Genomic DNA, 23,970 nt, shown 5'->3' on the forward strand with positions numbered 1-23,970 from the left:
CAACAGGTCAAACTGAGAGAGCGCACAATAAACAAACTTGTAGAGCAGTGCCAAACTTCCTAAAAACTGGCCATGGCTACGCAAGACACGCACCGATTTAATCAAGAGCTAAAATGAGCATTCAGACAGTAACGTGAGAGCCAAAGAGACGAAGCATGCAAAACTGGGTAACCTACGAGAGAGCACAAGGCATACCAGCCAAAACAAGACATAACGAGGCAGAGGCGGCTCACTGAAAAACAAGACGTAAACAGTTAGCCTACTACAAGTATAACGATAGCAATATGCACACAATCCACAAGTCACCTTCACTACATTCCTTCACTGCTCAAACGGGGCAGCAGAAGTGTCCTGCTCATCTCAGGTGCCCTCACATACACGCCTTTAAAAAGCAAGCTAATTAGCACAGCTGTGCACCATGGCTGTTGATGCGTTCAAGGGAGACAGTGTACAATTTAGACAGTGAAATAAGCCACCCCATTACACTTACTTATTATACTGCTGTTGTACACCACTGAAAACTACACCAGCAAAAATAAACATTGTGAAACGAATAGCTCTGACAGTGTCACTAAAATCGACACATTATTATACTTGTAAATGACTTTTACTATATAGTATTGAGCAGGTGTATGTCAGTGCGTGTACATGCTATGCTTGATCATTGCATTGATAGCAAGTTAGGACCAGCTAAAAACAGTGCGGTATTATGTTAAATTTTCTTAAAAGATGGTCTATGAATGAACAAAACAAAAAGAGGCGAGTCTGTATCCCTCTGTCTCTACTGGAAGAAACGGGAGTCACGTGTCAGTGACGTCACCAGCGAAATGGCTGCCTCCTGTCAGTAAACTAACACAGGGTCCAAACCCTTAAGAAAACGCTTGTTTTTTTTAATTCGTCGCAAGAATCATCTCGACAAGGAGAACCAACCAGGTGTGTAGTCATTTATTTACCGACTACTTGGTGGTTATTTTAACTTAAAACGGAGCAGAAGTTCGATGGGTGGCACAAAGCGAGTCATATGGCAGATGCGGAGTGTTTGGTGATGAACGAAGCGTTTGCTCATCCCACGTCTGCTCCGTGAACTCACACTATTGTTCATTATGAAAGATCACACCGACCCAGTTACCCTTTCAGTTTACTGAATCTGGAAGCAGTCCAAACATCCTCATGGCGTTGTGCTGCTCGCTACCACACCCAGGACCACTGTATTTGTGGCCTTTTGTAAACAGTATATTTATATTTAGAACCTATGCATCTTAAAGATGGACAATTTTGTGCTAAGAAATGTGAATATAATCTCACAAGACAGTGGATTAGATATTGACAAAACGAGTGATTCATCAGATTCCTATTTGTAAACATCAATCGCATGCGAAGTGGTTAGCCAATAGGAAAACTCACCGGTGACAAATACTACAACGTGATTGGTCGACATTTGACTGGTTTTCCGCATGGAACGGCCCTTCATATTCGTGACCCAGCACTAGTGGTGGACGATACTGCAGAGTTTGGTATCAATCAATCCGATACCGATCCTTTTTACTTTCAATTATTCAGGATCTTTGAATGATTTGTGATTTTGCCTTACATTTGTTTGATGATAATCAGAATAAAACACAGGTCTTTAAAAAAAATCAACAAACAAATTAAACAATATATAAACAATATATACGTAAATACAACAATATGAGAGATACATTAACGTCCATCCATTTTCTATACCGCTTCATCCTCATTAGGGTCGCGGGGGCATGCTGGAGCCTATCCCAGCTGACTTCGGGCGACAGGCGGGGTACACCCTGGACTGGTCGCCAGCCAATCGCAGGGCACATATAGACAAACAACCATTCACACTCACATTCATACCTATGGACAATTTAGAGTCGCCAATTAACCTAACATGCATGTTTTTGGGAATGTGGGAGGAAGCCGGAGTACCCGGAGAAAACCCACGCGCACACGGGGAGAACATGCAAACTCCACGCAGAAATGCCCAGGGGAGAATCGAACCCAGGTCTTCCTGATCTCCAGGCTGTTCCTGTATTGGCCAACGTGCTAACCACTAGACCACCGTGCGGCCCTCTATACCACTTGTCCAGCTTATTTTGGGCGAGAGGCAGGACACAATGACAACAAAATAATACAATTATTCTCTTCTTCGTTTTTATCGTTTACAATTGTTTGAGCAAAATAAAGTCAATAGTAAAATTATTAATTTTTTGTAAACACTAATAACAATATATATACTGCTGGAAATGTGAACTTCTCTTGTAGATTAATTAAGTATCTATCTATATACTGCAATATAATCTATGCAACACCACAACGAAAACAGATATTCATGAAAATAAACACAGAAGAGAACAAATGAATATCGTTCTCAAGATGCTCATATGAGTTTGATACGGATACTACCCTCGGTTTTGATACTATCGATATTTTGATCAATCTCCCCACTTAGAATCTCTGATACAATTTAAGCACTGCAATATTGCATTTACATTTCGAGTAATATTACTATATTAATAGTAATAGTAGTGTCACTATTGAGTGACACTGTCTGTGTTGATTTAACAGTGTTTGCATTATTGTCGAGTGCTTTGGTTTGCAGTGATTTGGAACTAAATTGAAAATATTCTTATGTCACATAATATTGATAGCGCTGTGCCAAGAGGGCTGCCTGTATACAGTTATCTTTATGAGAATACAATCAGGAACTACAAACATAATAAACCGAAGACGGCTATATCTATAGTTTTAGGTTTTAAATCATTTCATGTGACCTCCGCCCTAGTGTGCATGCTATTACCGAAACGTACACCAGAACCATTTGTCCCTTCTGCACCATTATAATCGACAAGCACGCAATATAATAATAAATAATATGTGCATCGTTCAATTAATACCTCATCTATAAATACTTATCTTAGCTGTTATGTTCGATCTCATCAGGAATGGCAAGAGATCCGTAATGTAGTGTCTGATTAGTGTATGTGAGAATGACAAATTCCAGCCAACTTTAAAATTCAAGTTTACCTCTTGTTGTCGAGTCAGCTCATTACAGAGGGTAAAGATCCATGTGTGACCTCTGAGCTCCACGCTCATAGACAACTAATTTACACTGAGTCACTCCCTTTCCAGTCATCTGAAGTCTCTGGAGCCTCCCAAATGTCTGGTAATTTCAGTGCTGGTGTACTTTTACAAACATCCAGAGATATCTCATTTGATTGCTAAATCTGCTAAATGAAGACATCGTATGACATTAACATCTTTGTGCTTTTCCACTCAGACAGAAACATGTCGCCAAAGATCACAGGAGAGCTGCTTAGGCAGCTCCGACAGGCGATGAAGAATTGTAAATACTTCTCTGAACCTCTCCAGGCGTACATTGTCCCCTCTGGTGATGCTCACCAGGTAAATCATTTGTATTGCTTTTCAAGACACAACCACAAGCTCCCAATACTACTGCTTATGTGATTATGCTCCCCCATGTCTGACCTGCACAATTAACTGTTGTTAATCCCCCGCCTCTAACCTTCCCCTCACCATGTGCAAGTCACGATGTGATGTGATACATGGACCACTTGGTGTTTACTGAAGCTGATCTATCCCATTTTTTTCCCCCCATTCTTTAAGAGTGAATATATTGCACCATGTGACTGCAGACGGGAGTTTATTTGTGGATTCAATGGCTCAGCAGGTACATTTTCTTCACGCGGGCTTGATTTTTGAAGGCTTAAGGGTCTATACTCACCTTGCATTTCACCACACTGGCTGATCAATGATTGTTTGGAATTAGAATACATTTTCTCACAAGAAATTATAGTAATTCAATTAATCAACAATCAATTCAACTTTCTTGGTGTATTTTTTCCAAAACATGTTGGCCCAATTCCCATTTGTACATTATTAGTGGCATTCAAAGTAAGAGGTTCCATTGTATCTCGCATATCCAAACAGTGATGGCAGATTTTATGCACATGTCTGTGTGTGTGTTTTCATGCATAGGTACAGCGATTGTGACAGAGCAGTATGCTGCAATGTGGACTGATGGTCGTTACTTCCTTCAAGCAAGCCAGCAGATGGACAACAACTGGACCCTTATGAAAATGGGTAACTCACTCACAATTTAGTGTATTTGCTAAAGACATTAAATGCAACGGTATAATTATTAGACATCTGTGTTTTGGTTTCGCACGTTTGACCTGGGGCTGAAGGATGGGGTTCTTCTTCCTTCTTTGTGGTTCAAACAGCATTACTGCCCCGAGTGCTCTGCAGGTGTGTCAAACTAATGTAAAAATATAACTTATACAGTCCCTCGTTTTTTTGCAGTTAATTGGTTCCAGACACATGAGTGAATTTCCGTGAATAGGATTCCATATTAATAAACTGAATATTTTTGTAGTTAGAACATAGAAAACCAGGTTATGACTTTCTAAATAATTTTTTTTTACCATTATTAGAGCCCCGTAGACATGAAATAACACCCCTACAGTCACCTTTACACTCCTATTATTCTTTGTTTAAACCACATTGCACAGGCTACGGGATCACTGCAGGGACATAAGAGGCGGCTGCCGCTGTCATAGCAAGCTGCCAAGCTAACATGTTAGCCTCCAATTTATTCTAAACTTAAAAAAGTGTTTCAAAACGGTGTGGGGAAGGAGGACAGAGTAAGAAGCCAAAAATGTACCACTTCCACGCGGAATGAGAGGAGAACTTTTTTTCACTCTGTCATGTCGGACATGCCATGGTCGACTACGTGCAGTGTCACAGGTAATGAAATATAACGTCATGTCATAAATGTATACTGATGCCTAGTGATTACAATATTACATATGACTTGTATTTCAATATCTTTTGACTAATAGGCCATAGTCAACCACAAAACAGCAATCATTTATTAATACATTTTTGAAAACCCGCTATAGGACGAGGGAGCGATATTTGAACCGCAATGTAACAAGGGACAACTGTATTATCTCAAGGGAAGAATGTTTCCTGTCTGTATTTAAGTAAATATACAGCCAGCACACTGTACAAACATTTTGAGTGGTTTATACTATGAAAAGTATTGGGGCACCTTGACGTTACGTACACAGGATTGAAAAAATGTCCCCTATATTTTGCTCCTGTATTTGGAGTGTCCCGCTGGCAAAAACACAGTAAAGTTTTTAAACCAAAGTCAGTTACAGTTAATACTAGGCAGTGACGGGCGGTGCATTTGGTTCCTGGGCCTTCATGTTAAAACCTAGTCCTGTCTCATCCCCGTGGACCCAATCTCGTGCATCGTGTCGTCTCGTCAGTTGGGTGTCGCGTGACAACCCTAGGTATCGGGTTTATCTGTTTGAAGTCACAATTCCTCATATCAGCCCGATAATTATCGTGCACCCCTAGTTAATACTCAGATGTTCTACCTGCCAATGTATTTTATTGTTATACAGGGCTGAAGGAAACACCCTCTCAGGAGGACTGGCTGATCAGTGTCCTGCCAGAGAACTCCAAAGTGGGAGTCGACCCATGGATCATTGCTGCAGGTATTTTGTGGTTTCAGTTCAGTTATTTTCAGTTAAAATTTCCATGAAGGAAGAAAGAAATATGAATGCTTATCCTTTCAGGGTATTGCCACTACAATGCTCTTACATTTATTTGAATTGATTTTGGATTCCAACTAAAACCTATAATACACATTTTATAATTCCTCAAAACCTTTCATAATGAAGAATCCTTTCTCAAGTACTAGCCCACATCCTGTCCCAATTTACAGACAGTCAAATGTCTTGCTTATGCTATTGAATGGCAAGGTGCTTTCAAACTTTGGTATTTTTTTTTTTTGTTCTAGTGTGGGGACCTATACAGTAGAGCCCCGCTATTCACAGGTGTTACCTCCCAAGAGCCTCCGCAAATGACAAACCGTGAATAATGGATGTACCCATTTAAAGCCCTAAAAAATGCAAATTTTAAATTGAGTGTGACACATTAAGAAGCATTTCTAGGCATACATTGTACAGTATTGTACTTACAAAATATGCAATTACATCATGTCTTGTCAAAGCATCTTCTCTGACCATTAAAACCATTAAAAACAAATTATTTATAATTTAAAGCAGAGAAAGTAAATGTGTGACTATGTGGAGCACGACTGCCAAACTGCAAATAGGCCGAGATGTACTATGTAGTTTTCTCATCAACAAAATGAATTGTTTTCCCCTCACTGGTTGTTAACACAAACCCTGCCTGTGGTTCATGTCAGACCAGTGGAAGACCATGTCCAAGGCGCTGACGAGTGCAGGACACTCTCTTGTAGCGGTGCAGGATAACCTCATCGATGTAGTGTGGACTGACCGCCCACAAAGACCCTTCACGCAGCTCCGCACTTTGGGATTGGACTACACTGGTCAGTAAAACAGTGTAATTTCCATTCTTAAATAAATAAATTGTAAATTGCCAAAACAATGACGTTTTACTCTTATCTTTCCAAATATGTAATTTTTTTATTTTTAAGTGTCGGCCTTTCTTTGGATTACATTTTTCCTTTTTTAGGTTTCCCTCTTGTGAAACTGTATACTGTAGACATGAAGTGCATTCTCATAAAATCAAGGCTGTGAGGTTTTGACAGTATATTTCATTTAGGTGTGTCGTGGCAAGATAAGATCACAGCACTGCGAGCCAAGATGACTGAGAGGAAAATCACCTGGTTTGTTGCTACAGCGCTGGACGAGATAGCATGTAGGTCACAGAGCCAGTTTGCATTGAGAATAAAAGAACAATGTGTAGAATTCTAGCATGGCAGCTACTGTGGTGAAAGTCTCTAAAATTGTGTTTAATAACCGATTAATTGGGTAATTTTATTTTTTTTCCAATGAATCGGATAAAAAAAACAAATTTTTAATTTACGCCGCTTTAATCCGAAATAGAAGATTTGAACTGACAGAGGAAATAAATGCGCAAACACCAGATTGCAGCTTGAATATTCTGTTAACATAATGTTAAATAATAAAAAATGTTTGTCAAATAGCTTCATTAAACAATAAATGTACACAAAAATGCATTCATTTTCTTAGTCGATTAATCTGAAGCTTGTTGTTTCAATTAATGGAGTACGGTGTTCCCTCACTACACGGATTTGCTGTTTCGCAGATATTTTTACTTGCAATTTTGCTTTTTTTTTTAAACAGCATATGAACATGCATTGTGTTCTGCCTCCTTGTGGTGTATTAGAGCAATCTATCAGTGCTCTGTTGTATGTGTCTGTTATTGTATTGACTACTGCTACCAGTAGAGGGTGTGTATACTCACGATGAAGACGTGTGCAGCTCCACCTAGTCTTGGTGTGTTTCTGTGCCTGTACGAGCATATTATGAACCCACGGTAGACAACAGCCAGTTAATATAGAGCCACAACAGTCCTTATAGGCTAAGGGAGAACTCGCCCATTGTGTTCTGCATCCTGATTGGCTGTAGATCATTGTCAATCCATCTCCTTGGTGCCAATGCTAGCAAACTAGCTACCTGCATGAGCTACATGCTAACTGCCACTAAACAACAGAAGAAGAAGAAGCAGCTAACCGGCTAAATGAATCTTCGGTACAAGCAATAGGACGAAGAGGAGGACGACGGCAGGAGCAATATGTTTTAGGATACAAAAACGCTACAGCCGAACGGAGTGAATACGCGTGAGTCACTTAATAATTTATCGTGTCCAACCTAGTAGATTGATCATTAAAATTCAAACGAAGCTTTGAACTTTGAGAGTGTTTAAAATGTGAGAAAATGTTAATGCCTGTCTGAGAAAAGTGTATAAAATGTATTGTGAGCGGTTTTACAGCCTTAAAACAAATAATAACTGTAAACAAATAAAGTTGGCAACTTTGTGGATTTCACTTATTGTAGGCTAAACATGCCGTCATTGTTTTCCAAAGTCAAAGCTGATGTGTGTGAATATCTTGTTTTGGCTAAAACACAAAGATAATAGGTCTGCTTTCATGCATGACTAAGGAATTAAAAAATTGTTATTCACATTTTAGAGGCTGAAATGAGAGTATATTTACGTATTTAATTTTTAAAAAACGATTAATTAATTACCAAAATAGTTGTCGATCAATCGGGTAATCGATTAACCATTGATTAATTGATTAATTGTTGTAGCTCTACATTAGACATAAGTACAGTGCTTTACTCAATGTTATGTTTAGTCACTTTTAAATAACCTCTCAATCCTTTGAATTGAACATCTTTAGATATTTTTGCCTCTTAAATCCTAAGAGTTTTTTGATGTAAGAACAGCATGGTACAGTGATATTTCAAATATTTCAAAAACACATTTTTTCCTGGAAGGAAATCAAGGAAATAGAAATAATCAAACTGCCGCGATCATAAAACTTGATTAATTGTAAAGACAGTATTTTAAGTAACCTTCCCGTCATACAAGTTCACAAATTCCATGCCTGTATTTTGAACAGAGATAATATTTCAAAGTAGACAACTATGTGATCAACCCTGTCCGCTTTATCTCAAATCTGTGAGGCAGTTTCACATTTATGCAAGTCAGCTGTGATACCTGATCACGATCCAAGGACCCTGGGATGCACGGACGTCCCGCTACATGTCTGTTTGAGCACCTTGTTGACCGTGCCTGAAGAGCTCTTGGTGCTGATTGTTTGGTTGCAGAGGTTATCTTAATTACAGCCATTCTGATTGTCATCAGCTTGCATTTAGACATTCGCTTTGAAGGGGAATTGCTCAGGCATCTGCAGAGGATGACTGAGAGACTCATTTTGTACAGCTGTTCCACATATTGTGTTTTTCTCAACTTATTTAACATACATGTTGAATATGCTTAACAAAAGCCAACCTTAAGTGTCATGAGGGTCTCTTCAGCTCATACAGAACAAAACGAACCACTTCTTTCATGGTGATTTTTTTTTTTTTTTAATGATTTTTATAGTTAACATTTTCTTTGCTCTTCAGGGCTTTTTAACCTTCGTGGTGCAGATATCGAGTACAACCCTGTCTTCTTTGTGTATACCATTGTGGGGATCAACACAATAAGGTAAAGCAATACACAACAACGTTATTTTACCGTTCACACAGTCAAACAAATTCATAACAATCCAGGAATGGGTTATTATGCCCATCTCTAATTTAATTTAGTACTTGAAATCTCAATATGGGCCATATGTGGAATATTACTTTACTTTTAAGTTAGGAATATTTTTCCACATGAATTCAGTTTAATTCAAACAAAGTTTCAGAGTTTAATTTCAGATGTTGCTGGAACTTGATTATCATAAACTTGAGGATGGCTGGTGGTGGTATGCATTGTCGTCCTCAGCTGCACACTTGTTTTATTTTTTTATGGCTCCTCTGTACCGGGATTTTCAGTTGCAGCCGTATCTGCTGATTTGCACACTAACAAACTGCAAACAAATAACACATAATTCAATTTTATGTATTTATTCTCCTTCCCCTGTTTTATATGTGACTATATTGCCTGATAATCAGAGAATGTTTTACGTGTGATGTGCAGTATCTTATACAAAATTCCTCAATTTTTGGTAATTATTCCTATATTAATTATCTTTCTACTTGTTTCTCTCTGCAGGCTTTTTGTGGACCAAAAGCGCCTTGCTGATGTGTCGCTGAGAGAGCATCTCCAGCTTGACACGCCCAGCAAGCCTGAACTCCGCATCCAAACGTTCCCATATGAATCGGTGTACACCGAGCTGCAGGCCATCTGCGCCGCCCTCGGTCCCAAGGACAAAGTGTGGATCTGTGACAAGGCCAGTTGTGCTCTCACACAGGTCATCCCCAAGGTGAGAGAGCCCTTGTATGTGCATAAATAAAGACAGTTACCCTAAGTGTCTGGTGCAGCTGCAGATTATTGTCCATTAAGATTATGTTTGGTATAAAAACAACTTGATAAGATAGCTATTAAAGGGCAGATTTTGTTTTGCTTTGTGGTGTTGGTTCAGATTACGATCGTTGGCATTGAATGAGCTTTTGTGTGTGTGAGAGCAATCACATTCCCAGACATCTCAGTTTCAGGAAAATGCGTGTGTGTTCTGACCTCGTCTATGATTTTTTTTCTGCCAAAATCATGTTAATGCTCAGTACAATCGAGACACCTTCATCTGACATTTTTCTGGCACGCATTCACAATCCTTTTATTTATTTATTCATTTATTTAGGGCCCTATGAAGTCCCTTCTATTTTTTAATTTAATTATTTTTTAGATTTATTTACATTTTTTCTTAAATTCATTTTTTTCCATTTAAATTTTTTAAAGTTCCTTTTATTACTCTTTACACTTATTTTATCACCATAGATTGTATGTGTGTCTTTTTATTGATGCAATACATCATTGGACAATTTTGCCCAGTGTTACAGAAACGGATGTAGCTTCGCTTTTCATTAATAAAAAAATCTTCAACAACTATCATATCTGTGTTTGTGGTTAAGGAAGACATAATCGCAGATGCAATTGCAATCACTTTATTAATGTAAGCAATTTTTGATGACGTCCACTTCATCGGGTTCAGGAATAGCTGGAATCTAGTCGTGGACTCTGATTGGGTAACCTGGGGATGAACAGGGAGAGAAAGGAGAGCGAGGTACAGCCACGGGCAGTGCTAGCTTCAACTTCATCACCCATTTGTGCCGTGCTGATTCGGCCAGATAGACATCCAGCGCAGGAATAGCTTGTATCTTGTTATAAAGACACACATGGCAACAGCTGTAGAATAGCATCAACCATAATATTAATAGTAAAGGTAATAATAATTAACGTCAATGGTAATGATGATAATGTGAATTACCAAATTAAAACTGCGGGAGGAATGATGGTACAGAAACAAACCATGCATGCATGCTAGTGTGTGTGTGTGTGTGTGTGTGATTGAGTGTGGTAAAATGTTTCACTTGGGGCCACTGCTGCTTTAGCTTGGACATAAATTAGCACCTTTAATGAACTGTTCAAACGTCACCCCCCTCTCCTGCCCCAGAATCCTAATCTTACGTCCATATTCATACAGTACTCTGCAACACTATATCAACACAATATCAATCCCGACTTAATTTAACTTTTATGGGGATGCTTTTAGCATGGAATCATTCATAATAATTCCTTATTACATATGGATCACCTTGTTTACAATCACATTTCATATTTATTGGATTTCTTCACCTTATTTGACCATATTCTTGTTGTTTCCTTCTGCTGTATTGTAGCCTCACAGGTCTCCCATACCCTACACACCCCTCTGCCTCGCCAAGGCGGTTAAGAATGCAACAGAAATTCAAGGCATGAAAACTGCTCATGTACGAAGGCCCATACACTCATGTTTTCACATTCACTCTTCATCAACAACTTAACCGACTGTATGCGTGTCTTCTAAACATTCTGTCTTCGTCCTGGCAGATCAAGGATGCAGTCGCTCTTTGTGAACTCTTTGCTTGGTTGGAAAAAGAGGTAGGTAGAGGAGTGTTATGTTTTTAAGTGTTGAAGAATGATATATCACAAAGGCAGCAGTGAGGAGATCGGGGTTTGAGTCTTTGTTGTAATTTCTCTTTTTGTTCCCACACTCCAAAAACATGCATGTTATGCTCATTGCGGACTGTAAATTATAGGCGTGAATGTGAGTGTAAATGGTTGTTATACATGGTCTACATGGTATATGTGCCCCTTTTAAAAGTCATTTCCCATTCCTAGCACTGTTTGTTAGCTTTGGAACACTATAAGGATTAAGATGCCTAATGGTGGAGAATACATGTTATCTTTATGAGGATTTACTCTTAGCTTTTCAGTTTTATATTAAAGGAACATTTTTCAAATATATGCAATGTAAAAAATGCCTTCAACGTGTTGTGCAGGGTTAACCTGTGTTTCTTAAACTGCTGTCATTTGTCATCATAATGCTTTATAGATTCCAAAGGGCACGGTCACAGAAATCTCTGCTGCTGATAAGGCCGAAGAACTACGCAGGTGATGTTTATTCTTTTCAAACAAAACAATTTTTATCGGATGATTGACAAGCTCATCCTGTTGGACTTCATGTCAGGTTTTTACAAGGGCTGTCTCGAGTGAGTAATACAGTATCTCCTGGAGTAATATCGCCCTCTGGTGGATGTGTAAAAACAAACAAGCCTAAAACAGTGGGCACATGTACTGTATCATTGAACCAATGCTTCAATAAGTTGTTGACTGCAAAGTGAATGAATTGTTGTTTACAATTAGGATCTTGAGCACTAAAAGGACATAAGATTTCAAATCAGATCCTCAATTTTCTGGCTCCAAGTGAATGTTATGTAATAGGCTCCTACATAAGGCCAACAAATGACCTGCCCTGCAAAATGAGCAATCTGTATCAGATCAGGTGAAACTTGATTTACCATTACAACTCTTGAATGTGTGAACCTGCATACATACAACGATGTTTGTTCGAGAAGGATTAGACTGACACATGTTATTTTTTTGTTGTTGTTGTTGGAAATGACACAAGATAGGGACATTTTTGACATTCTGATCATTTTCATGACATGAATGTCTTACAAATAGTTATCAGGAGCATCCTCTGAGGAACACTTCGCTATCACATTATAGAGGGCCATAAAGATACATGTCCGAAATAACTGGAAGAATACTTCCCTCTCATGCAGTTCCATACAGCAATATATCAACAATCCAGGTGCAATCTGCGCACTGTTACAAGTAACTCAAGGTGGTCTTTGCTGTATTCACATAATATTGTAACTTTTTCCCCAACCTAATTTTCCAAAGAGTACAACTTTATTTTGTTTTGTTTGGTTTTCATAATATTACACCTTGAAAAAAACCACTTTTCTTTAATATTTCAATTCTTTGCTATTAAAATAACATTTTTTTCCTCATAATATCACAAGTTTATTCTGATAAAATGGCAATGTTTTTTCTCATTATAATACGACTTTTTTCTCTTAATAATGTGACTTTCCCCTTGTAAAATTACAGCTTTTTTCATTTCTGCTGTTTTTAAAGATGTTGTTTTTTAACTATTTCAACTTTCTTTCAATTATGACTTTACTCCCATAATATTTTTACTTTATTTTCGTAACATTACTTTTGCGCAACCTAATTTTCCAAAAATTACATTATTCATTGTTTTGTTCTACGATAAAAAAAAATATTTTATATTTTGACTTTGTGTTATGAAAATTATTTTTCCTCATGAAATTTCATTATTAAAAAATACAACTTTTTCTCATTAGATTACAACTTTTTTCCCTTAATATTTTTGACTTTATTCTTGTAAAATGACTATTGATTTTTCCATTTTTGCTGTCTTTTGTTTTCTTGTTAACTTTTTTTTTTTTGGGGGGCCAATTTAAAAAAAAAAACTGCCATGAGCAGCAAATGGCTCTGGGCCACACTTGGGACACCCCTGCTTTAAGTCAACCATTAATAAATATTGTTTAACAGTTTCATGAGTAGCTTTGTAATATCTTAAATATGCAACACTCAGTTTGATATACTTACAGAACTTTCTGTTATGAGTAGCACTATAGAGAGATGTGCAACAATGCACTTAAGTTCTGTTTTGTCTCTTTGCAGCCAACAGAAACATTTTGTGGGCCTCAGTTTCCCCACGATCTCCAGTGTTGGTCCCAATGCAGCAATCATACATTACAGGTCAGAAAGCCCAAGATGCTCTTTAAAGGTTATTGCTTTTATTTGTGTGTCATTCAAGTGGCCTGTATGCTTGCTGTTGTTGTAGGCCTTTGCCTGAGACCAACAGAACCCTCACCGTCAATGAAGTATACCTGATTGACTCTGGAGCTCAGTACATGTAAACAAAATGTTCACGCGCAGAAATATGACTTGGCTTGTTCTTTGCTTTGACTCGTCTGGTCTTTGGCAGTGACGGCACCACAGATGTTACCCGAACCATGCACTTTGGGACTCCGTCTGCATATGAAAAGGTGCATTAAACTGTTTAGTTTAATGGGCCTCTGTCAGACAAGCCATCCTAACAATTAATATAAAAAAATAAATTACTTTTGTGTTATGATGCAATTAATCCCATTTCTGATATTTTCATCTTCAAGGAATGCTTTACTTATGTACTAAAGGGACACATTGCTGTCAGTGCTGCAATCTTCCCCAATGGAACCAAAGGTAACCCCGGAAACTTTCTTTCTTTCTTCTTGGGTCACTACAACTTTGCATGCATGTGAGAAGCAATCATTTTTGGGAAAAACAAAAAAGAGCATTTTGTCAACCAAAATAAAAACTTCACAAATTGACTTATGTATGGACATGACCTTACTGTGAAATATAATGTGTAAAAAACACACACACACACACACACACACACACACACACACAAACGCTACGGTACAACGGAACGGCGCCAGAACGAAAAGGCACGGTCACAGGAGTGCAATATGCATGAGTGACTTAATATTTTCTTGTGTTGATCATTAAGGTTGAGCATTAAAATTTAAACGTTTGAACGTTTTTGAGAGTGTTTAAACAAGAGAGAAATGTGAGAAAATGTTATTGCCTGTGTGTATAACTTGTATGGTGAGGGGTTTTACAGCCTTAAAACTCATATAAAAATTGTAAAAAAAAAAAATGAAGTTGGCTACCAGTTGGTTATTTTGGGAACCTATCCCCCGCGATAAATGAGGGAACACTGTATAACAAACGAAATTCACTGAGAAGTGGAGCATAATATCAAATATCAGAGAATGTTTTGTAGTGAAGCATCAGTTCCGGGTGCGTGACTGTCCAGATCTGACGTCACATGCTCCGCCTCCTCCAGACATGGAAGAAAGGAAATTATAAAAAAATAATTTATATTTTGAAAAACAATCGAGCACACAGGAAATATGACTTTCATTGTTATTTTTCACAGCGGAAATAATAAACATCAACACTTGTTTTGGTGTCATGAGCACTTTTAGTCCAGACCTGCATGATGTATGCGATAAACTTTTGTTGGAAAAATTGTGAATGCTTGACTCAAAACTTCCATCTACTTTCCAGGCCACCTGCTGGACTCGTTTGCACGGGCTGCCCTGTGGGAGACGGGCCTGGACTACCTTCACGGCACAGGTCACGGCGTCGGCTGCTTCCTCAATGTCCACGAGGGGCCCTGCGGCATCAGCTACAAGACCTTCGCTGATGAACCTCTGGAAGCCGGCATGATCGTCAGCGATGGTACGGAACGAAACGATTGAAATTCAACATTTTTTTGTGCTCATTCTTGTCTTTAAGAAAAATATCAGATTGGTACAATCTATTACTGTCAGTTTCAGGGATGTGGTATTATAAGACACGTGTCTGTGCAGATTCTTAGTCATCCAGGTCATGGTAATCCGCAAAAGCCTCAAATGGAGGGAGTGGGTGAAAGGAACCATCTGTCAAATTAGACATAATTCTTGTCCTATTCTCTAAATAAGAGGTGGACGTTTCAGTCATCACATGTCGTCATCTTACAACAACATCCGAACATCTTGCTCTACCAGACCCAATTTTCAAGTGGTCTTCAAACCTTCACCACACAAAAGACATATATTTCCACTAATGTGGTCAAATTGAAAAAGGTCCAATTCATACCATAGCTTTTATCTTAACTGTCAACCAATCTTGTGAAAAGGTTTCCCTTACTGTTAATGCCTGATCACCTCATTTTATTTCTTTTGTCTGACTCAAGCAATCAAAGCACAGCGTTACATTCTGCGTCTCTGTATTTCTTCATCTCATTTCCTGTTTTACGTTTAGAGCCAGGGTACTACGAAGATGGAGCTTTCGGCATCCGCCTGGAAAATGTGGTTCTTGTTGTATCAACAAAACCCAAAGTAAGACACTGACCTGAACTACATAACTATTGGCATAATAATGAGAATGTATTACAACATACGTACTGTATATGTAAATGTGTTTTTGGTGTTCATGTAGTACAATTACAGAAACAGAGGCAGCTTGACGTTTGAGCCCTTGACTCTGGTTCCCATCCAAGTCAAGATGATAAACACAGAGCTGCTCACTCAGAAGGAGGTAAAGCTTTTAACTGCTCATTTTATCAACACATGGTTTCAAATGCCACAGCAGCTTCCTTTGTACTAGCCAAGCCTTTTTCCTGAAACATACGAGTTATTACTAGAGATGCCCGATATTGACTTTACCGATATCCAATATATTGTCCAGCGCTTCATTTCCGGTACCGATACCAACCTATAATGATACAGGCAGCAGGTCTTCCTCAAACTAATGTCAAGTCACCTCTTGTGTAACATGAACACATTATGCATTATGCTTTTACTGTGATGCCATTTCACAAATAAAATGCTGCTTGTGCAAAATAAGAATAATATTGCCATGGAAGTTATAGAAAAAGTGCCACATTTATTTTGTCTCAACCAAATTCATGAAGTAAAAAAATAAATCATGACTGACAGTCAAATAAAACATATTCTATCAACAACTATAACAGGTTAGTCTTCTGAATAAATTTGCAAATAAGAATTTAAATAGGTTTGGTAACCTACAGTTTGGAACGCTACACATTTGTATGGGGCACAAACATCCGAATAAGAACAAGGTAAATTGCAAAGCACGAAACTATGGACTAATACGAGGGATGAAAGAGTACGCCACTATTTGTATCTGTTCACCCATCTAAATTATCTGGTCATGGATCTGTACTCGGAGTAGGCGGGGCATGAACCACAAGTGGGGAGTGTTTTGGGTGGGGCTTAAATCTGTACATTATTTTAAGTCTGAAATTGACATGAATTGATCAGACGTTGCTATATTTATTGTTTATTATTCAGCTATTTGTGTACTGTGTATGTGTGTAAGTGAGCTGCAAGACTTTATGATCTGTGTGAAGCTGGTGATTCATGCAAACATCCAGTGATGGCAAACAGGGAAACAATCTGTCAGCCTTGTTGTCTTGCCAGCCACTGTAGTTTTCTCAAAAGCAAGACGTTCAGTACTATGACCGAAGTTTTCCAGCCCAATTAGAAGCAAGCAGACGAAAAAAAAAACACCCACACACACAGGCAGTAACCAACGCAACACGGGCCATTTAAAGCTCTGTCTTGTCAAATGCACTGCGTACGTTACTAAATAATGTACGTAACGTAATGATAATTACCAAGTAACTTTAGATACAAACCGAAATAGAGGTAAGCTGAGGAAAACACGAGCTGTTTCAATTCTTTCTTGTCAAATGCACCGCATACGTAATGAAACAAGGTTACCAACTGACTTTAAATATCCTGCAAACCGAAATAGGGCGAAATAGAGAACGTGAGCTGGAGTCGAGCCAAGCAAGCAGGGAGCCACTGTCTGTATTGTGTCTGTGTGTGAAAGAGTGAGAGGCATGGCTCCTCTCTCTGGTTGTAGCGAGTCTATCTAAGAAGGGGCGGTCGCTGTGTGTGACTGGCCAATCACAGAGCGTGAAGCGTGAATACGTAAGTAGTTACCCAATGAGGATTTTCCTTCATCACGATTACAGTTAATGACGAGCTGTACTCGCTTCATGCTCGTACTCGGCAAAAATAGATTATCCGTAAACGAGTATCCGGCTCATCCCTAACTAATACAATCAGTGAAACTATAAACTGGGCATATTCACCACTGCTCCACGTGAGCATAAAAAAACAATATCAACGTTCTGTGCATCAATAACAAAAAAAGCACAGCTTATAGATAGCTCGACAGGCAGTTTTATCGATATTAGATAAGAAGCATTGAAGGAAGACGCCTTATTTCCTCCCTCTCATAACCAGTGCTTTTACACTCATTGGAAATTGCATGTTTACAATACAAAAAAATGAAACTTGGAAATATGAAAAATGGATATAATAACATAATGTGGTGTAAAAAAAAAAGAATAGTAGGAGTTGACTAGAGGGGTGTTATTTCATGTCTACATGGTTCTAATAATGGTACTACTTTGTGGAAATTTATTTATAGCAGTCAGGTCTGGAACCAATTAACCATGATAAATAAGGGACGACTGTATTGTATTTTAACAAAGAGTCCTTAGTGGACAATGGAGCACTTACACAGAATGTATCTTGGTGTGTTGTAGTGGGACTGGGTGAATGAGTACCACAGGATGTGCCGCGAGGTGGTCGGAGCGGAGCTGCAGCGTCAGGGCAGGAAGGACGCGTTGGACTGGCTCATCAGAGAGACCCAACCCATCATGTGAGGGACCACGTGGCCAAGAGTACTGTACCCACCAGTGCTGTACATTCATTGTTTGTAATGTTATGTGTCTCGTTGTCCCCCGTGACTCGTCTTTTGTAACATGCGTCGTATCAAGAGTTTGATTAAAGATCACTGAAAAATCCAATATTGTCTTCAGTTTCTTTGTTATCCATGAAGTGTATAACAGTTTCTTTAACTAGGGCCGCGTTAACAGAATCGCAGATGGAATCAGGAAATTGGCCAATAAATACGGAATCTACTGTTAAACCCGGAATCTTGCAGAAATTTACATAATGCGAATGAAACCTTGAGGCGAAGGAAGGTTTGCATGGGAAAGTACTTCCTCGGCAGACCGCTCAATCATGGCGGAAATTCATCACAAACACGAGTCCACCCCTCTCGAACTAAAATGTCGAAACGGCGACCTGAAACACCGGGGGAAAAAAAAACTTTCAAACTCCTCTTATGGAGCATGAATGGAAGCTAGCAGGGTTCGCTTAGTGTAGCAGAGCATGCTAGTGCGGCAGTGTGTGTGCACGCGACTCAGGCTGTATGAGTGTGTTAAAGCAAGCACACGCGTTACGATGCCTGCTGACGTCGTGCAAGTTCAGAGTGAAATAAGGACGAGAAGCACGTTTATTCTTGCTCCCAGCTCTTCTGAACCATCAGACACTCAACACACCCAAGACACTTCTTGCTTTCAAAGTAAGAGCACTGTTTGCCACATTTTCTATTTGTGTAAACAAAATAAGGGTGTCATAAAAAATCTTACATTAACATTACAGTTTTTTGAGGAGTTTGTGTGTGCAGGCGTTACGTTTTTGACGTCGCTTGCGAGTACTTCCGCCTGGCTGGGTGGCGAGTATAGCTGCGAAATCCAATATCCAAAAGCTCTTGTCTCTGGAAGAGACGCTGGGCTTTGCTGTGTGTACGCACCGCCATCTTGAGTAAGTACAGGTCCTCTGTTAAACACACACGTCATTTTCAGTTCTTTATTAAGACAAATGAGGCTGAATTTGTATCAAAATAGGATATTTATAACAAAAACAAAGACTTTCTATGTAAAATTGTAACAGAAGCCATGGATGTAGTAAGAATAGTACAATATTATCTTGTAAAAACACTTCAAACATTTTCACTTACATTTTCCTTCTAGACCAGAGGTGATGCCATCTTTTATAACACATATGACTCCGCATGCTGCACAGTGGACGAGTGCTTACTTAGCATGTTGGCCTCAGTCAGGAGTTTGAGGGTTTGAATCTCCATTTGGGCATCTGTGTGTGGAATTTGCATGTTCTCCTCATGCGTGCATGAGTTTTTTCTGGGTATCCAGATTCCTCCCACATTCTATGTTAGGTTAACTGGAGACTCTAAATTGCTCACACTCTAAAGTGTGAGTGTGAATGGTGGTTTGTCTATATGTGTTCTGTGATTGGCTGGCAACCAGGACAGGGTGTACCCCACCTCTCGCCTGAAACCATAATGAGGACGAGCGGTATAGAAAATGGATAGATATCATTCTGCAGTTTTGCTGCACATTATGATGTACTTTCAGCTCCCTCATGTGATCACAGACAGTGACAGTTTTTTTGCTCCTTATTAGAAACAGTGAATTTTGAACAGGCGGTATTACGCACTAAATTGGAAACACACTCGAAGTATCATACAAAAACTGCTACACGTGAATGGATTGCAACTTTACTGAATACTCACTTAGTATTGTAGCTGACAGACAAAGACTGAAAATCAAACACATACTGACCCACAGACTTGGACAACGTCCCAAAACTGCAGTTCTACAGTTCCCATGATGCACCTTTCGTAAGACCCACACATGTTTCAAAGTTCCGTCCGAAAGGTTTATGGACTTGTGCTTTAAATCCGTCAGCTTTCCGGCTGTGCTGTGATTACTATGATGACATCATTACGGCATGCATTGCAAAGTCCTTCCAGAGCCACAAAAGTATACCATTTTCACTAGCGATCATGTGTCATCACTTATGGGATGGACTGTAGCAACATCCCAGACTATATCCACTTTTTGTCGCAACATCATCACCCTCCATCACCTTCTAAAGTTGCATGTAAAAAATGGGAGGGTCCAAGATGATACCGCTGTGGGGGTCCTCAGCGTACTTCTCAATGGATGGTGGCAGTGAAAGCTCAGCTCGCCTGGTTGGGTCTTCTTCATCCTCCTTGGCTCCCACAGGAAGTGGGTTGCTGTAGATGTAATAGATCCTGGAGTTGTCTTTAGCCGCTTCTGCTCTCCTGAAGAAGGCCAGCGGGTTGATGAAACTGGTCGACCTCCTCACCGCTCTGACCGCTACAGGGTCCACTGGCTCACCTCGGGTCACTGCGCTCTCATAAATATGAGCCCTCTTTGACTGCCTGATGAATAAGAGGCCACCGACAATGATCTGTTATACAAATGTGGACTAAAATCCCAGCAGCTGTGACAAAAATGAAAGAAACTGATATTTCAGCAGTGTTTCAGTCTGGAAAGACAAGCCAGGAGGAACAGAGGGTGAAATTGTATGAATGAGAGTTTGGATGGTTGTCTACATGTGCCCGTGATTTACTGGCGACCAGTATAAAGTGTATCTCACCTCCTCACCCAAAATTCAGTCGGCTTGGATAGACTCTAGTTTCCTTGTAACCCTAAACAAGGTGAACAGTAGAGCAGGGTTCGCCGACACGTCCATCGCCATCCACCAGTCAATCTTCGGGACTTTGCCGATCGATCATGAGAATATTAGAAAATAATTATTATCACACCGGTGCCCTCCCCTCCCGGACAGTGAACAACAGACACTCATTTTGTCCACTGAACGCGCCAGTATGCCTCCCCCCAGCCACGAGCCCAGTCCCCAAAACCCGGCTGGAGGTTCCAGTGCACACACACCGGCTCGCCTCACCGTGCAGACATCAAGCGTTGAGCGATAAGCGTGCAGAGGTTGAGAGCGAAGGAGAGACGGAATGTGGCTCAAAAATTAAGGCACAAATAGAACTCCATAGACGCGCACCCCCAAAAAAATCTTTGAGCTGCGGCAACGCGGTTCGTTAGGGCTGACTGTTGTAACGCATTGACCAGCCCTTCTGTGCTCAACAACCATCACTCACCCGTGACCAAATACCAAATAAGCCAAATACAGTTGTGGTGCTCATGGAGCCGACGCCACAAGCTCGACTAAGATCCACCAAAGTAGGGGTTCCCAATGTGCAGCTCAGGGGCCATGGCTCATTTGTCATTAAATCACTGCAGAAACAAAGTTTTAAAAACAGCAAAAATGGTAAAAATAGAGTGAAAGGCACAATGAGAAAAAGCTTGACACCAACAACCACCAATAACACAAAGCTTTGTATTCAAGAAAAGCCCCCCAAAAAATGTTACTTTACTTTAAAAAACTTTCTACAAAATAAATAATTCATGAAATAAATATATATGTATACATAACATTTTAATAAATGTAGCGACCATGCCACCAAATTGTCAACATGGATCACCTCGATGTATGAGGTGTGTTATGGTCGCCACACTACGCCCTCATGTCGGGCAGCGCCGGTGCTTCCCTGGAGGTCAGGAGAACCAGAGTACAGAGCAGAGGGAGCCACCTGCTGTGGCCCCCAAGGTGTATTGTAGTCAGACACCTGCTCCGAGCAGACCCGGTGCTGCCATTATCAACGCTGATGATGATTAATGGTAACGGTGATTAAGGTTGCAGACAGTTTTGATGGCGTCGCAGCTGTTCAACTCCATTGGAAAAAACACCCGCATGTCACCCAGTAACGCTGGGAACACCAAGGTAGGTTGGCTTGCAGGGTTTAAGTGTGTGCAAAGCGCTTCATCTGTTGTTTCAATATGCTTTGCACACGGCCACTTCCATACTACGCTCATTATCATATAGTAGCGATGTGATTGGCTTCTGGCTTTTCTCCAAACGACAAATCTTAACCACATCTCACAATTTGAACCCGTCTGCTTAATGCCTTATATTTGTATTTTAGTTCATTTTGTAATTTTTATGCTTGAAAATGCGTAATGCTTAATTTAATTTAAAATGTTTAATTTAGACAAAAAATATGTGCATTTGCCTAAATATGCATAGTTTAATACTAATAATAGGCCACATTCAACCATGAAACACCATGATTTATGAATTAATACATTTTTGACAGACTGAAATTCAAATTCGGCTGTGTAATAAAAAAAACTATGTCATCAAATGATCTTCCACTTTCAAAATGTCATTTTGGTGAATGGAGCTCTACATGGGAATACTACTTGTATACACAACTACTGGAACTACTGTATATACATTATAAAAAATAAAATAAAAATAAAAATTCTATCACACTTTTCTAGCTGACATATTTGGAATATTTACCTTTCCACCATTTATCTCATTTTCTTCACATTGGAGGTAGAAATTAGATGGTGAATCTAAATCCAAATGTAAATGCTAAATCTAAACGTTAAACGTAAATATAAATGTTAAATCTACCGCAGTCACTTCAACCTAGTAAAGCAGCAAACGGGAAAACAGAAATTGATTTGTGTTATTTCCGTTTTCTCCATGCTTGTGTGGGCTTACTCTAGCTTTGCTTCCACATACCAAAACATGCACGCTAGGTTAAATGGGGACTCTAAAATGCCGACTTGTGAATGTGAATGAGGCCCAATACTTTTGCACAATGCTGTGCACGATGTCTGAGCATCACCTGGTGCGGTTGTAGCAGACGCCGATGCAGTAGATGCCGGTGATGATGAGAATACAGAAGGCCAGGACGGCGATGACAATGTTGAATACTTTGAACTCTGGGTAGGAGAAAACACATGGATGATATGACGTTTTTAAAATATTTTCACAGGTTGGGTTGGGTGCAGATTTTATAAGCCGGAAGAAAGTGAACTCGCTGTTTGGTCACTTTTCTTAAATGCACAAAATAAACACACACACACACACAGGACAAAAAAATAGCACGTAAACTTCACCAATCAATAGAGTACTATTGGAATCATTTCCTTTATCAACACACAGTAATATATGAATACACATATCTAGTCATTTGCAGTATGATTCTGCTAGTGCGGAGTATAAAGGTCTACATGACATAAAGGAGAATAACAGACCAAATACAGCCGTTTCCAGCGCGTCATTGTGCAGATCCAAAGTTGCATTGAGGTGGAGGCTGTTAGCTTTCATCATTCTGTGTTCCTCTTGTCGTCCACTCATGTTGCTGCCTCCGCGTCCACCAGCATGGAGCAAACCTTCGCTTCAAGCCCCTGGCATCAGATTCAATAGAAGCTCGAGCCATGTGACTCAAACAGCTTGGCTCTGTTGCCGTGGAGACACCCCGTCTTTTGTCACCCCTCATTTCAACTCTCCCTCTGCTCCCCTCATGTTTACTGCTTATTATTCACTTCAAGTTGTGCACTTTTTTTTTTTGTTCAACTAATTGTAATAATCGTGCAGGCTCTGAGCTTGAGCAGAGGAGGCCTCAAAATGTTGCCAATGTCTGTTGTAGCATTACTTTCGTAATAACGGGTCAGTAAATGAGAAAAAAACGAGAATAAGAGAAAACGTGTAAATGAATGCACTCAATTTAGAGGAGGGACAGCCAACAGGTCTCTGCAGATACGTGGTTCCAAACGCTTGCAAGAGCCAAAGCACTCCTGTCGACAACAAAGGCAGCATTCTTTCTTTTCCTTATGCTTCACTTCCTCCTGCTGCACAAAGCGATTTATTATGCAATTAGTAGAGC

The 23,970-nt window shown here is 39.6% G+C and overlaps 2 protein-coding genes across 4 annotated transcripts; one reads left to right on the forward strand and one right to left on the reverse strand.

The window, feature by feature from the left end:
• Positions 1-801: 801 nt before the first annotated feature.
• xpnpep1 (X-prolyl aminopeptidase (aminopeptidase P) 1, soluble) lies at positions 802-18,349 on the forward strand. 2 transcript variants are annotated; one of them, XM_054779816.1, is made up of 20 exons: positions 802-933; positions 3,293-3,417; positions 3,640-3,703; positions 4,012-4,116; positions 5,448-5,540; positions 6,257-6,400; positions 6,637-6,732; positions 8,973-9,054; positions 9,607-9,817; positions 11,232-11,321; positions 11,422-11,472; positions 11,927-11,985; positions 13,591-13,668; positions 13,754-13,825; positions 13,898-13,958; positions 14,085-14,154; positions 15,028-15,201; positions 15,766-15,842; positions 15,943-16,041; positions 18,086-18,349. In XM_054779816.1, exons 2-20 carry the CDS (start codon positions 3,301-3,303, stop codon positions 18,203-18,205), a joined length of 1,863 nt encoding a protein of 620 aa, XP_054635791.1. In that variant the 5' UTR covers positions 802-933; positions 3,293-3,300; the 3' UTR covers positions 18,206-18,349. The 2 variants fall into 2 exon arrangements, with proteins under 2 accessions (XP_054635791.1, XP_054635792.1); XM_054779817.1 differs by lacking the exons at positions 802-933; positions 3,640-3,703 and having other exon boundaries at positions 3,309-3,417.
• Positions 10,547-23,485, reverse strand: si:dkey-246e1.3 (uncharacterized). 2 transcript variants are annotated; one of them, XM_054779818.1, is made up of 4 exons: positions 23,339-23,479; positions 22,927-23,023; positions 19,022-20,595; positions 10,547-10,582 (listed from the first exon to the last, which is right to left on the reverse strand). In XM_054779818.1, exons 1-3 carry the CDS (start codon positions 23,439-23,441, stop codon positions 20,280-20,282), a joined length of 516 nt encoding a protein of 171 aa, XP_054635793.1. In that variant the 5' UTR covers positions 23,442-23,479; the 3' UTR covers positions 10,547-10,582; positions 19,022-20,279. The 2 variants fall into 2 exon arrangements, 1 of the variants encoding a protein (XP_054635793.1); XR_008570740.1 differs by lacking the exon at positions 10,547-10,582 and having other exon boundaries at positions 19,116-20,935; positions 23,339-23,485.
• Between the last annotated feature and the right edge of the window lie 485 nt (positions 23,486-23,970).

This window comes from Dunckerocampus dactyliophorus, chromosome 6, assembly GCF_027744805.1.
Source record: "Dunckerocampus dactyliophorus isolate RoL2022-P2 chromosome 6, RoL_Ddac_1.1, whole genome shotgun sequence".
Lineage (NCBI taxonomy): Eukaryota > Metazoa > Chordata > Actinopteri > Syngnathiformes > Syngnathidae > Dunckerocampus > Dunckerocampus dactyliophorus.